The sequence below is a fragment of the Acipenser ruthenus genome, chromosome 1, assembly GCF_902713425.1.
Source record: "Acipenser ruthenus chromosome 1, fAciRut3.2 maternal haplotype, whole genome shotgun sequence".
NCBI classification, from domain to species: domain Eukaryota; kingdom Metazoa; phylum Chordata; class Actinopteri; order Acipenseriformes; family Acipenseridae; genus Acipenser; species Acipenser ruthenus.
This window is the reverse complement of record NC_081189.1, coordinates 89,571,058-89,585,739: the sequence shown is the minus strand read 5'-3', so window position 1 is coordinate 89,585,739 and position 14,682 is coordinate 89,571,058. Positions and strand designations below refer to the sequence as shown.

The following is a 14,682-nucleotide window of genomic DNA, read 5'->3' as shown; positions in this document are numbered from 1 at the left end:
GTACAAAGCAATTACTGTAGTTATTTAAACATTGTTTACAAATCATGCACAAAAGTGCCTCCTCTGGCCACAACATCGCATTTCATTTTTAATTTACTGACTTCTATTGATGAAAACTAATCCACTTCTGGGAGGTTACTAGATGTCCTCTGCTTTTGACTAACTCTGAGGACACCTGGTTTTTAGTCTCGTGCGACTCATGCTAAAGGCACGTACCTGAAATCGTAAGGTAATTACAATATTTGATTTATTACTCTACCCGTTCTGCGCACTTTTAGCCCTTGTTAAAGATCTAAAAAGGGCAGCAGTGTGGAGTAGTTGTTAGGGCTCTGGACTCTTGACCGGAGGGTCGTGGGTTCAATCCCAGGTGGGGGACACTGCTGCTGTACTCGTGATCAAGGTACTTTACCTAGATTGTTCCAGTAAAAAAAGAAAAAAAAAAAACTGTATAAATGGGTAATTGTATGTAAAAATAATGTGTAAAAAATAATGTGATATTTTGTAACAATTGTAAGTCGCTATGGATAAGGGCGTCTGCTAAGAAATAAAAATAATGTATCTGATCTGAAGCAAGTGAAAAACTAATATTTAAAGTAAAAAATAAATATTTTAAAACTGGCAAGAAATTACTTGGTTGCAGTAGCAGCAGTTAAATTTATTGTTTTAAGGTATTGTATAATGGGCACACTTCAACTTGGTAGACTATATTTAGAAGCAAGCACAATGGCAGTTTTTTTTGAGGAGTAAGATATGTTTATAAAACAAGAAACAACTCTTGACTGGTCCTTCCTGCAACTAAGTTTATACTGTTAAATATATACTGTTTTATTCAGTAAAATGTTTGACATCAGATTGAGTTAAGCAGATTGTATATGATTTTTATAAAATTAATATGTGAATTGGGCATACATGTAAAAGGTTTGAGTAACATTTAAAACTAGCCTTGTGATTTATCAGATTGATCCATCTGGTAAAATGAGCAGTTGTAAGTGAAGTAATTTCTGGATTTCTTTTTCTACAGTCGAGTTCAAATATTCTTCTGAAAGTGGTCCAAATGGCTCAGACTGCGCATGTACGACCCCAGACCACTTGCACCCATGACTTTACAATAATACAAGATGTTTAGTAAAAACTAAAGGAAACAAACAACTCGCCTTTCTTATTGGTTTCTGTAAATTTTTACATTAGATTGGACTAAAAGCTGCGGTTCAATGCAAAATAACAGGTACATTCACATTATAGCAAGTGCAAGCAATGCTTTGTAAAAGTAATGCATGTCTCCCTTACCTTGCATTGTCTTTAAGTACTGGTACTTGTATTCTCAACAGTCCTGTGTCATTAGGAAATACATATGTGTTACTGTGTTTGAAGAGTGATTTTTGCCATAAGGTAGTGATACAACACTGCGATCGATGCTACTTCAAAGGTCTCGTCCAGCTTCATTGTTGGTACTGGGAATGGGAGTGGCAGTATTTTGAAGTACCACCAGCCATTGCGGGCATACTTTTCTCTGCCTTTTTTCTGTCTCGTAATTTGTTTTATATTTTGACTTTTGTTGCATTTTGGTTCCTGAACGTTGGGCAGATATCACTACATTGATTTATAGTCACATTTACTGACAGCTGCTCATAATAATAATTTAAGAAAGAGAACCAGACTGTTGTCTGTTGTCTGTTTCACTTGAATGTTGGTGGGTGTGTGTTGTTTTTTACTGTTTGTTTTTTTTTGTTTTGTTTTAATTCACCGCTGCACTGTCTAATTAGATGATAAATATATTCAAATGATTCTAGTAATTGTTGCACTATTGGCCAATGAGCTCCAGTAGTGATGGATATAAACCTGTATTTCTCCAGGGCCCTGTCATGCCTGGCAGCCACTCAGTCGAGAGGTTTGTAATAGAGGAGAACCTTCATTACATCATCAAGTCTCACTGGAGGGAAAGGAAAACCTGGTAAGCAAATTCATTGTACTAGGGTTAATTATGGGAATAATGGGTATGTGTGTTACTCAAATTGCATTAGAAGGCTGCTAGATTAGTTGGTGTGTGTCATCCTTTTGCATGACACTAAGCAAGACGGACTCTGTTATAAAAACAGAGTACTCCACTTGCTGTTTCACGTAGAGATATGGGGAAGCATTGTACTTAACCTGCTGCTTTCTGGCATGGAGTCTAGACATCATGGAATGACATCCTACTAAGACAGGGCAACTCAACTTTGAAGGTATTGTGGGCCATTTCAAACTCTGTTTTAATTATGTGTAGTTGGATCCGAATTGCCCATATTATGTACGACATGCTTATAATACTATTCAATGTAAAGTAGAGTAAGGCATTGACAAACACATTTGAACTTGCATTTGCTTAACAAGCACAATATTCCTACAAATTAACTTCAAATCTTAACAATGTCACCCCTCTCTTGGAGCATCTGATTGCTCAATGTTGCGGCAACAAGCAGTGACTGTAGAAGCTAAGCTCCAATTCCTGTCCACTTAAATTTATTTAACCAAACTGTACTGGTTTTACAAACGCTCCAATGCAAACCTTTTTAACATTGATTAAATAACGTTCGCATATTAAAAGAAATGAAAAAGCAACATGACAATGTCTCAATGATTTTTCGATCAGAAAACAATAACAGTGACGGCAGACTTATTTACCAAGTCCGCAAACACCTTCAGATTACCCGCTTAAGCAGCATTGTAAAAATAGTAAATATACTCTTGCCTAATGCGATGACTGTTTGCATTCTCTTCACTGTCTCTCTTACATCTGGGCAATACTGTTATAGCTGCATGAAGACAGTCATTCAGATGTCTATCACATTGGTGTTTAACCTTCAGAATGTTGTGTTGTAGTTCTAGCTGTTCTTTTGGGTGATATCATGAGCGTTTCATCGTTCTGGGGTGGCAGTAGATCAATTCGACTCTTCCCTTCCAAAAATTCTTAGTCAGGAAGCAGATCCCTAAAACGAGCCAACACCTGACCATCAAATCGTCGTAATGAATTTCATATTCATCGACTACAAGTTTGAACTGTTTGTGCTTGAGTGTGTGCGACGATGAAGTTCGCTACATTAACTACAGCCTCCATCATGGTTTTCAGAGATTGTTTCCTTAACTTGCATCACAGGTTTTCTTGGTGTATTATGTAGTGACATGAAAAGAAATGTGGAGTCTCGCTATTAGTTTTAAGCACGGCAATCGATCCTTTTTCTTTACCAACCGTGGATGGTGTGCCTTCAGTAGTTACAGTAACAATCGTCTTCAAGTCAATATTTTTACCTGTTGCTTCAAAACAACTTCATCAGTCGCTTGTAAAAATTCTCTCGCCACTTTTGACCAGTAAGGGGTAGTAATGTAAGCATTTCTTCCAGAAATTTTTCCCCCAATGTAAAAACATACTCAAACAATTAACTGTGCAGTGTCTGAACGATCTGTGGACTTGTCTTAATATTCTGCATTTTCAAGACCATGGCATCACTGATAGTTTCCACATGTCTTGTAACTGTTGAGTCTGACACTTGTGACTTGGAGATCCTGTTTCATTTATTTTAAAAGGAGTCTAGGAAACACTGCTTCATTAGTTCTCTGTCCATAAAAGTTTATTTTTTTTTAATCTTTTGCTAGTTGGTAACTTTTTTTTATCACTCTTACATGAGCACGAAACACATTTTGTTCATGAAAACTTCCAAAAAGTTTCATGCACCTTGTCTGTCTTCCTGCTCAATTCCAAGTGGGTATGAATCACCAAAGTTGAGGTTTCATAATGGCATTGCAAGTTAATCGCCTTTTAACACAGCAGTAGTCTTCTGGGACAGTAGACATTTGGTTTTCCATTAACCTCACTAAAAACAAATTTCAATTCCCAGATAGGATTGAATACGTGTGTGCACCCTGATTTTTAGTGTTTTGGTTGCCATTTCTTTTCTTCTTTTTTATCAGTTGCATTTCAGCATTTACCATTAGCCTTTGACTATTTTGCACTCCCAATAACATTACTTCATCCCATCCATAAAGTCGAAGCGCATATACTGGTTGAGGCTGCCAGTCACTGGCCTGTCTTTCCAAGAGCTAGTCTCTTCATTGGTAAGAGAATAGTAGGTTTTAACATAACAGTATTTATGAATAACATAGTTTAATGATACAACAAAAACATCTTTACTGCACAGGAAAGACTTGTGTGCCACAGACAGACATTAAGGGGGCTGCATGTTGAGTAGCCTGACTCCTAAGAACTGCAAAATCTCAATATACAAAAGTGTTTTGTTTTTTTACTAGTACATTGGATGGACAGGATCCTTTCATTGGCATTAAACTTATGTTGCCCTTGATCTTTAATATGTATCTTAACTATGACTATTTGATATAATTGTGGTTTTCACTGCATTATGTAAAAAAGGAATGATGAACCTTTTGTTTTAATTTAGTGCCGCTCAGCTTCTTAGCTACCCTGGGAAAAACAAGATTCCGCTCAACTACCACATCGTGGAGGTATGGAAATTAGAAATTAATTTATAGAATGTCACCCATACACAGGTGCTTGTTGCCTTCAAATTGTATACTCTTAAATATCAGATGTGCTGTAAATATCAGATGGGCCTTTTTTATAAGCGAACAGGATTGTTGCAAAAGTACTGAATATTTTTGTATAAATGCATCCTCTACTTAGTGACATGATTTTTATATGAGCAGTTTATTTTTGTAGTGGTAGCAGAAATAGAAAGTCTAATTCCTGGGCCTACACTTTATTCCTGCAGGAATTGCATGTTCCTTAAGTTTAAGATTTATATTTTGATCACTGTGGTCCTTTTTTTAATAGCTTGATTTTGTAGGACTAAATTGACCTAACACTGATCATCAAAATTAAGTTCTGCATTGTAAAGCACATTTATAAGTGGGCAGTTTAATTGTTCCACAGGTGATTTTTGGAGAACTGTTCCAGCTGCCACAGCCTCCGCACATCGATGTCATGTACACCACTCTGCTGATTGAGCTCTGCAAACTGCAGCCTGGCTCTTTGCCACAAGTCGTATCCTTTTTGTTTGTCCTCTTGTATTGTACTGTAAATGACTGCATTGCTATGGTATCCTCCTGTTTTGTAAGCATCATATACTTCAAAATGACCCTTGATTTGAAACTGCCAGCTCGCACAAGCTACAGAGATGATGTACACACGCCTGGATACAATGAACACCACTTGTATAGACAGGTATGTTTTCTTATCTTGTACACCATTTTTAAATTCAATCTCAAAAGTTAGTTGCCAGCATTGTCCCACAAATCTGTTATACAGGAATTAACTCTGTTTCAGGCCACACACCATCTTATTTTTTTATTTATTTATTTTTTTACAGTAATATGCTGTAAACACTCATTTAACTCCAGCAACAATAGGGAACAGTAAGATAAACACAATGGTGGTGCTGGAACATTTGGCAATTGGGATTAAAACTGACAGTATGTGTTTCGAATGAAAGTTTATATTAATCCACAGAGGAAGTACTGTATGTCCTGTAGAGGATGCCTTTAGCCCCTGGAAGTGCGATTATTCCAGCACAACCAACACCCTGTCATGTCTTATTGTGCTTATAAAATGGGTTACTAGTTTTTATAAATAAAGATAGACACATTTTCATTAAATTAATATAGGTTTATTTTGTCCTAAATATATTGCTACACTAGGAAAAATGAATTTAATAGATACATACATTATTTTTAATAAAAAATTAAATTCAAATAAATTATCAGAATATTTTCAATATTACATATTTTCACTGTACCAGGGAATATAATTTTCTAAATTAAATAGCTGGTTACACAGTTGGACGGATTGTGCAGTAGGGGAGTTTGTTTCTGCTTTTTGTTTACGAGTTGACGATTATCACTTTTTTTTACGTCACTACTGTGGTATTATACCTTTTGTTTTCGAATGGCTCAGGATGCAAATATAGCCTTCATCCGTGTGTGTGTGTGTGTGTGTGTGTGTGTATATATATATATATATATATATATATATATATATATATATATATATATATATATATATATATATGAGTACTGTGCAAAAGTTTTAGGCAGGTGTGAAAAAATGCTGTAAAGTAAGAATGCTTTCAAAAATAGACATGTTAATAGATTATATTTATCAATTAACTAAATGCAAAGTGAGTGAACAGATGAAAAATCTAAATCAAATCCATATTTGGTGTGACCACCCTTTGCCTTCAAAACAGCATAAATTCTTCTAGGTACACTTGCACAAAGTCAGGGATTTTGTAGGCATATAGTCAGGTGTATGATTAAACAATTATACCAAACAGGTGCTAATGATCATCAATTCAATATGTAGGTTGAAACACAATCATTAACTGAAACAGAAACAGCTGTGTAGGAGGAATAAAACTGGGTGAGGAACAGCCAAACTCAGCTAACAAGGTGAGGTTGCTGAAGACAGTTTACTGTCAAAAGTCATACACCATGGCAAGACTGAGCACAGCAACAAGACACAAGGTATTTATACTGCATCAGCAAGGTCTCTCCCAGGCAGAAATTTCAAGGCAGACAGGAGTTTCCAGATGTGCTGTCCAAGCTCTTTTGAAGAAGCACAAAGAAACAGGCAATGTTGAGGACCGTAGACGCAGTGGTCGGCCAAGGAAACTTACTGCAGCAGATGAAAGACACATCATGCTTACTTTCCTTCGCAATCGGAAGATGTCCAGCAGTGCCATCAGCTCAGAATTGGCAGAAAACAGTGGGACCCTGGTACACCCATCTACTGTCCGGAGAAGTCTGGTCAGAAGTGGCCTTCATGGAAGACTTGCGGCCAAAAAGCCATACCTCTGACGTGAAAACAAGGCCAAGCGACTCAACTATGCACAAAAACACAGGAACTGGGGTGCAGAAAAATGGCAGCAGGTGCTCTGGACTGAGGAGTCAAAATTTGAAATATTTGGCTGTAGCAGAAGGCAGTTTGTTCGCCGAAGGGCTGGAGAGCGGTACACAAATGAGTGTCTGCAGGCAACAGTGAAGCATGGTGGAGGTTCCTTGCAAGTTTGGGGCTGCATTTCTGCAAATGGAGTTGGGGATTTGGTCAGAATTAATGGTCTCCTCAATGCTGAGAAGTACAGGCAGATACTTATCCATCATGCAATACCATCAGGGAGGCATCTGATTGGCCCCAAATTTATTCTGCAGCATGACAACGACCCCAAACATACAGTGAAAGTCATTTGAGAACTATCTTCAGCGTAAAGAAGAACAAGGAGTCCTGGAAGTGATGGTATGGCCCCCACAGAGCCCTGATCTCAACATCATCGAGTCTGTCTGGGATTACATGAAGAGAGAGAAGCAACTGAGGCTGCCTAAATCCACAGAAGAACTGTGGTTAGTTCTCCAAGATGTTTGGGCCAACCTACCTGCCGAGTTCCTTCAAAAACTGTGTGCAAGCGTACCTAGAAGAATTGATGCTGTTTTGAAGGCAAAGGGTGGTCACACCAAATATTGATTGGATGTAGAGTTTTCTTCTGTTCACTCATTTTGCATTTTGTTAATTGATAAATATAAACTATTAACATGTCCATTTTTGAAAGCATTCTTACTTTACAGCATTTTTTCACACCTGCCTAAAACTTTTGCACAGTACTGTGTGTGTGTGTGTGTGTGTGTGTGTATATATATATATATATATATATATATATATATATATATATATATATATATATATATAATGGTACTCCAAGTGTGCTTTAAGGGTTCCCTGTCTAATTTAATATAACTTCTCCCCCCCCCCCCCCCCCCCCCCCATAGGTTTCTCAACTGGTTTTCCCATCATTTAAGCAACTTCCAGTTTCGATGGAGTTGGGATGACTGGTAAGAGCTTGCATAGCCATTTTATTGCTGCTTGGTTTATGGTCATAAATTACTTTGAACACTAGGTTAAACCTCTTCACATTTACATCCAAACACTACAAGTCTTTTATCATTGATTTAAAAATCCTAACCATGCCCAATTTCTTTGACTGGTATTTGTGTGGAGAAAATAGGGAAACGTGAGCTATATACTCTGCATAAATGTAACAGCTTTTTAAATGTTGCTGTGTTCTGATGTGTCTAGGTCTGACTGCTTGACTCAGGACCTTGATAAACCCAAACCAAAGTTTGTAAGAGAGGTGTTGGAGAAATCCATGAGGTAATTGATCAAGTACAGTTTTTCTTTTTTTTTTTATTCTGGTGCTAAAATACACTTTGCAAGCTTGTGGCCCCCATCTCCCTTTGGGCAAAAACTCATCCAGTGTGCTGTTTCAAAGTGCAGTCCATTGCATGAAGTTTAACCAGGTATATCGGACACTAAATTACATTTTCATTTGTCATTTGGGGATTTTGTATTGCATTTGTACATTTAGTCCTTGACAATTCATTCAAAAAGTCTGAAATAAAAGCTGTTCTTTGGTATCTGCATTAAACATGGTACTATGGGAAGAGCTGAATTAAGTAAAATTATTGTAACATTTTTTACAGGCTTTCTTATCATCAAAGGATTGTGGACATTGTACCAGCTAACTTTTCGGCGTTGATACCAACAAACCCCATTTTCATATATAAATATATGGATGAAAGTAGTAGTAAGTATGATCCTAGTTTTTATTCAATGTGCCTCAAAATCCAACACATACGCCACACTGTGTGTTGGGGGACAGATAAACAAAGTACATGGAACAAGGTCTAATTACATAAATATAGTAGGTTTTTCTGATTTACTTAACACTTTCCCACGTTTGCCTTAGGTTCCCTGCCTGGCTATGCTGTGACGATCGCCATCAGCAATGCAATTATAAACCGATCCTCGAACGACGAGATCCTGACGATCCTGAAAGATGTTCCCAACCCCAACCAGGAGGATGATGACGGTCCGTCTGATTTGGATTATTTGTGATTCATTTAATTATTTTGCCAGGGCTTATTTGCAAGCACTGGAGACTAAAGTAAACGCCTTCCACATTGAAGGGAAAGTACAAACAATATTTATCAAATCTGGAGTGATCACACTTTTGTGGAGTGATGCAGAAAAGTTTAGTCTCCATTCTCATCCAGTCCTTGGCCTCTTGAGAGTGCCTGCAGTTGTACTAGTATCTAGTGTGCTGGAATGGGTTTATAATTCAAATTAACAACGGCCCGTGTTCCCTGTGATAGATGAAGGCGACAGTTTCAATCCTCTGAAGATTGATGTGTTCCTGCAGACGCTGCTTCACATGGCTGCAAAGTCTTTTAGCCACTCCTTCAGTGCTCTGGCCAAGTAAGTGTTTATTTAATGTAATACAAAGGCGTGGCTGTAGAATTTGCTTTTTTGTGCATTACTTGCAGGTATAACTTTATTTATTTTTTTACAAACATCCCTCCCCCCCCCACAGATTTCACGAGGTGTTGAAAATCTTGACTGACAGCGATGAAGGGAAGCTGCACATCCTTAGGGTGGTGTATGAAGCCTGGAGAAATCATCCGCAGGTAACCAAGTTGGGTGTTTTAAACATTTTGTTGAAATATAATTACATGTGAAGTCAAAAGTTGCATCTAAGTGTAGCCTACAAGAAATGAGTTATGATCTCATCTAAGATTGCAACACCATTGAATGTTTAGCTTTTTCTCTTCATCAGATGATATCTGTGTTGATTGACAAGATGATTAGAACTCAGATTGTTGACTGTGCAGCGGTGGCAAACTGGATCTTCTCTCCAGACATGGCCCACGATTTCACCAGGTAACAAAGTGTAGTAGGGCAATGTATGTTCACATTGCTGCCTGATCAAATAACATGTGCACTGGTCAAGTAGGCTGTGCACTTTTTATTTGTTAAAAATAAATAATATCCTTGAATCAACTTGGTGGTTGATTCACTGAACTTTTTCCTCTTGGTGCAGGATGGTGTGTCAGTCTTTTTTTTTTTTTGGTCTTGAAAAAATGACATTTCTGAAACTTGGTCAAATATTTGTCAACTGATAGTTTGATATACCCTTACTATATAATCATTAGGTTCTTCTCTACAGATCTTTTTATACTTTATACTTAGCCAGTCAATGTTTCTCTAACATTGGGGGAAAAAGTCTAAGATTTTAAATTTACCTCCATAAGCAGTCATTTTTCTCTTTGTATCCAATTGTGTGTGTTGCAAGAAACTGAGCCTTTTTGTCTAACTTTACAAAACAGCTGCCATCCGTGTCAAAGCCTCCTATCTGAGACCTCATATTGTGTGATCCCTCAAAGAGAACGTATGTGTTACCTATAATGTGTTCTGGTATGGAATGTATTATATACAGTAGTCCCTCGCTAAACCAGGTTGTCCAGAGTATTAAGGTGTCCGGTTTACTAAATATTTAATTAAACACACACAATTGTACAGCTCAGTTTATTTTAAATGTATAAATCATTGAGCTGAAAAGTGTACTCCATATACATTAAATTATATAAATCTCTACAGTAGGCATATACAGTACAGTAGTATCTAGTGCACATTTTACATTAGCCTATAGGCTACCAGTACCACAATAAATCCTGCTGCTGCTGCATTGTGCACATTACTGTACAATGCGGACATAAGTCCATCAGTATTTCTGAAATCTTCTCTCCCTTTATCAACTGTTCGATTGCAGTTAGTTTAAACTTTGTAGAGTGAGTTTATATACCCTCAACTGTTCTTAATTTTAGCGGTTTAGTAGGATACTTGTATCTTCCATTTTTTTTCGTCCTGTCAAATGTCAGTATAACAAATGTGTTCTTTGTTTTGTTTTTTGTTTCTCCCCAATTCAGTTGTTATTGGGTGACATGGCACAATCAAATGTACAGCATAATGGTGTCTCTTAGTGAGGGGCTACTGTATTGGTAAAAACTGCCAAAAAAATAGGTTCAGCTTCCCCATGCTAGTTGATTTGAGCACAAACTTTAAACAAGGTGTTGTGCTATTTTAATAGCTACTAGCCATTGACCTCCTAATCTGTTTTTCATGCAGGTTTTATGTTTGGGAAATCCTGCACTCCACTGTTCGTAAAATGAACAAACATGTGCAGAAGATACAGAAAGAGCTGGAGACTGCCAAGGAGAAACTGGAAAAACAACACAGCAGAAGGGTAAAAGACAAAAGCCTTATTTTCGTGCGGTTTGCCAAGCGTTTTTTAGTAGTTGTGTTTGGTAGTTTCTGTCTTTCAGGTGGTTGGTCTTGTGTAGATCACTCTTGAATTACAGGTCATAGGGCAGCAGTGTGGAGTAGTGCTTAGGGCTCTAGACTCTTGACCGGAGGGTCGTGGGTTCAATCGTAGGTGGGGGGACACTGCTGCTGTACCCTTGAGCACTTTACCTAGATTGCTCCAGTAAAAACCCAACTGTATAAATGGGTAATTGTATGTAAAAAATGATGATGATGATGATGATAATGTGACATCTTGTAACAATTGTAAGTTGCCCTGGATAAGGGTGTCTGCTAAGAAATAAATAATAATAATAATAATCTTGTATCTTGTTCCTTTCAGAAGGACAGTGGTGACGAGGAGGAGGACAAGAACAGTGATGAAGAGGATGGGCCGTTGGAAGAACAAATTGAACGTCTGCAGGAGAAAGTGGAGTCTGCTCAGAGTGAACAGAAAAACCTTTTCCTGGTCATCTTCCAGGTAGGATGTTTGTTTTTCTTGGTGAGGGGGTGGTTAATTGTCAGTTTTTTACTGCCAGCTTGTTTTGTTTGTATTAAAGCACAGACAAACACAACGTTGGATGTATTGTAGAGGTGCTATCGGCACTCTAATTTCGAATCCGATTATCGTATAGATATTTATCAACGATAATCGATGCATTGATGTTTTATTTTTCAAAATAAACAAATGTTAGTTTTTTTTAACAGATCTAAGAACTAAATACCGTTGTGCATCATAGTTCAACAAAAAGGCACGACTTGCATTCAAATTAGATCACTTTCGATTATAAAAAAAGAAATACAAAGGACTTCCGTTTAACAACTGAAAAGAATGCGTCCACATCAGATTAACATTGTAATAATAATAAATACTATGTTTTAACAGAAGTAGTTTCTGAACTATGGTTGTTCAATACTGTTTACATTTTATGATCAAAAGCAAAGCATTTGAATTACCTGACTAATGTAACTGTCATACTAATTTCAGCTACGTTTTGAAACAAAAGGTATTCGGTAGATTTAATAGATAAAAAAGTGTTGCCTTTAATTTTTAAATAAAAAAACATGAATATTTGGCCTACTTCTGATTTGTCTTTTCCAACGCGTAATGTAGGCTTGAAGTGTGTATCCTAGCAACGCGCTAATCTACCGTACTAGCACTAGAAGCAGCGCATGCACACTCAAGGTTTTAATGCAAACCGGCAACAGGAGACTTAAAACTGGATACTAATTCGATGCATCGATTCACCAAAATGTAATCGAAGCTCAGGGAATTCAAGGACAGATGATCAGTAATCGATGCATTGATTAATTGTTGCACATGTGTTGTGTTGAAGGAATGTCTTTTTTTTTTAATTGGCATCTTGTCACAAACCTATTGTTTTATTTGTATTATATTCAATAATATTAGAGACAAGTTAGTTAGCACCAAGTACGTAATGTGTATGGATCTTTTCTCCTCGGATAAACCTTTTTCAAGTTAAGAACCAATTAATTACCCATCACATGTGGATCATTTGCTGAAACTTCAGTGGCACTTAAATGGGTGCCAAGATGACAAGTTTGTTTTTTATTATTCCTTTGCTAAAGTCGTGTTGTTTTTTGTTGTTGTTTTGTTCCTTTCACAGCGCTTTATCATGATGCTCACAGAGCACTTGGTGCGTTGTGAAACCGGAGGGGTTGACTTCAACACACCCTGGTACAAGAACTGCATTGAGAGGCTGCAGCAGATCTTCCTAATGGTACTTCAGCCATCCTATTCTATTTGTAATCCAGGGCTTCAAAGCTTGCTTCATTTTTATTTTGTATGCATGTAGTGAACAAAATTAACCCTTTAAACTTATAATTTAATTGTGTTTTTTTTTATTTTTATTTTTTTATATAAACTATTCTGTGTTGCTAAGACATTGCTCCCCATTTAGTAAGCAATATACTTAACCCCAGTAACAAAGCTAACAAGTAACCTATCCTATGAATCCAGAGACCGCCTGAGTTTGATTAGGGAATGTAAAGCTGAAACGTGTGTGGTTAAATATGCCTTATTCTATAGACTTCTGGTTACCCTCCAGACAAAGTTAATGTACAGTATGCTTAGATTTCTGTGTTCATTGTTTATCTGGATGTATATCTTTGATGGATGTTAACTGTCACAGTATAGAAAAATAAGACTTTCTTCCTAAAACACTAAAATGAAACCCTGATGAATTGCTTCGAGTTCTTGATGGAATCCTTGTTTTACCTACAGCATCACCAGACTATCCAGCAGTACATGGTCACATTGGAGAACCTGCTCTTCACAGCTGAGCTTGACCACCACATCCTAACCGTCTACCGGCAGTTCTGCGCTCTGCAGATGTAAAGAGCATTTTCACGATGACAGGAGCCTGGAGATTGAAGGGTGTCTTGTGTGAACAGAGACTTGGCATTTCTTGCATCAAGATTCCCATTTGAGAGGAGCCTTTTTATAATGTTTTTATTTTTCATTCAGGGTCATATGTCATTTGCAGACCCTTTCTAATTGTGTTTGGTTTTAAATAAGAAAACGAATGGGCGGCATTAAATATTAAATGAGCAAGGCTGTAGTTGAAAGGAACAATGTGGACATTTTCATATTTTTGGGGGATGGATGGGGAGGGGAGGCTGTGTTGATTCTCTACAATGTTTTTTGGTGTTTTACTTTATTTTGATGGTGGAGAACTTCCAAGAACTGATCTATTAATGTTTGCTAGACTCCATAGTTTTAACTTTTGAACTTATTCAACTACAAGTAGCTAATTATTGTCTTTTGCGTGCATTCAAAAATATGTACTTGCTCTGATGTTGGATACGATATTGATGCTAAAACAATCTGGCCAACCTGGAAGGAATCTAGAACAACCAACTATTATTTTACTACATAATATACTGTACAATCTGCGGAATGCCTGAATATGAGAGTGTATAACAGTAGCATTATACAGAGTGCAGGAAGCATGGCATATATAGTTTTATTCTTAGTTTACATAAACCTGAAAAGTGATTCTGTAAGGAGTGAACAATTGGATGAAATACACTGGAATCTGTTGCCTTTTTTTACAATTGTGTGTCTTTCTATTATTTATTTTTTTTTAGTTCAGGGTGGGTTGGGGGATTTGCATAATTGAACTTTGCCTTTTTAAAGCAACATTGTTATTACTGCTACACTATACTGTTTCACTGCAAGCCATTACAAAAAAAGGTAAATGGAAGCGCTCAGTAATGTTCATTCAGCCATTTGTTTGCTTCTTTTCCAGACACTTGATGAAGATGTTTTACAGCATGTCTCCATGGTTGTGTAGTGTTATGACTAACAATGTTGTGTGTACTTCATTGCCTTTCACATATTGTGTATCCTGTATGGCTCCTACGTCAGTCATTTCTTCCCCAGCACACCACCTCTACTTTCAACCAAACTCATTACAGAGTTAGTGGCATATATCTTGCCAAATGATTATTCAAAAAAGCACCTGTTTAAAGCCTGATACAATACA

The 14,682-nt window shown here is 37.2% G+C and overlaps 1 protein-coding gene across 1 annotated transcript in view; it reads left to right on the top strand.

The window, feature by feature from the left end:
• Positions 1–14,682, top strand: part of LOC117964769 (nuclear cap-binding protein subunit 1-like) — a 26,112-nt gene extending 11,430 nt beyond the window's left edge. Inside the window, exons 9-23 of the mRNA XM_059031834.1 lie at positions 1,854–1,951; positions 4,431–4,494; positions 4,922–5,032; positions 5,148–5,212; positions 7,807–7,869; positions 8,114–8,188; positions 8,518–8,621; positions 8,784–8,906; positions 9,190–9,292; positions 9,408–9,501; positions 9,651–9,754; positions 11,000–11,117; positions 11,517–11,654; positions 12,802–12,915; positions 13,419–14,682. Coding sequence (XP_058887817.1) covers positions 1,854–1,951; positions 4,431–4,494; positions 4,922–5,032; positions 5,148–5,212; positions 7,807–7,869; positions 8,114–8,188; positions 8,518–8,621; positions 8,784–8,906; positions 9,190–9,292; positions 9,408–9,501; positions 9,651–9,754; positions 11,000–11,117; positions 11,517–11,654; positions 12,802–12,915; positions 13,419–13,532 — 1,488 coding nt within the window. The 3' untranslated portion in view covers positions 13,533–14,682. The remainder of the gene's footprint in view (positions 1–1,853; positions 1,952–4,430; positions 4,495–4,921; positions 5,033–5,147; positions 5,213–7,806; positions 7,870–8,113; positions 8,189–8,517; positions 8,622–8,783; positions 8,907–9,189; positions 9,293–9,407; positions 9,502–9,650; positions 9,755–10,999; positions 11,118–11,516; positions 11,655–12,801; positions 12,916–13,418) is intronic.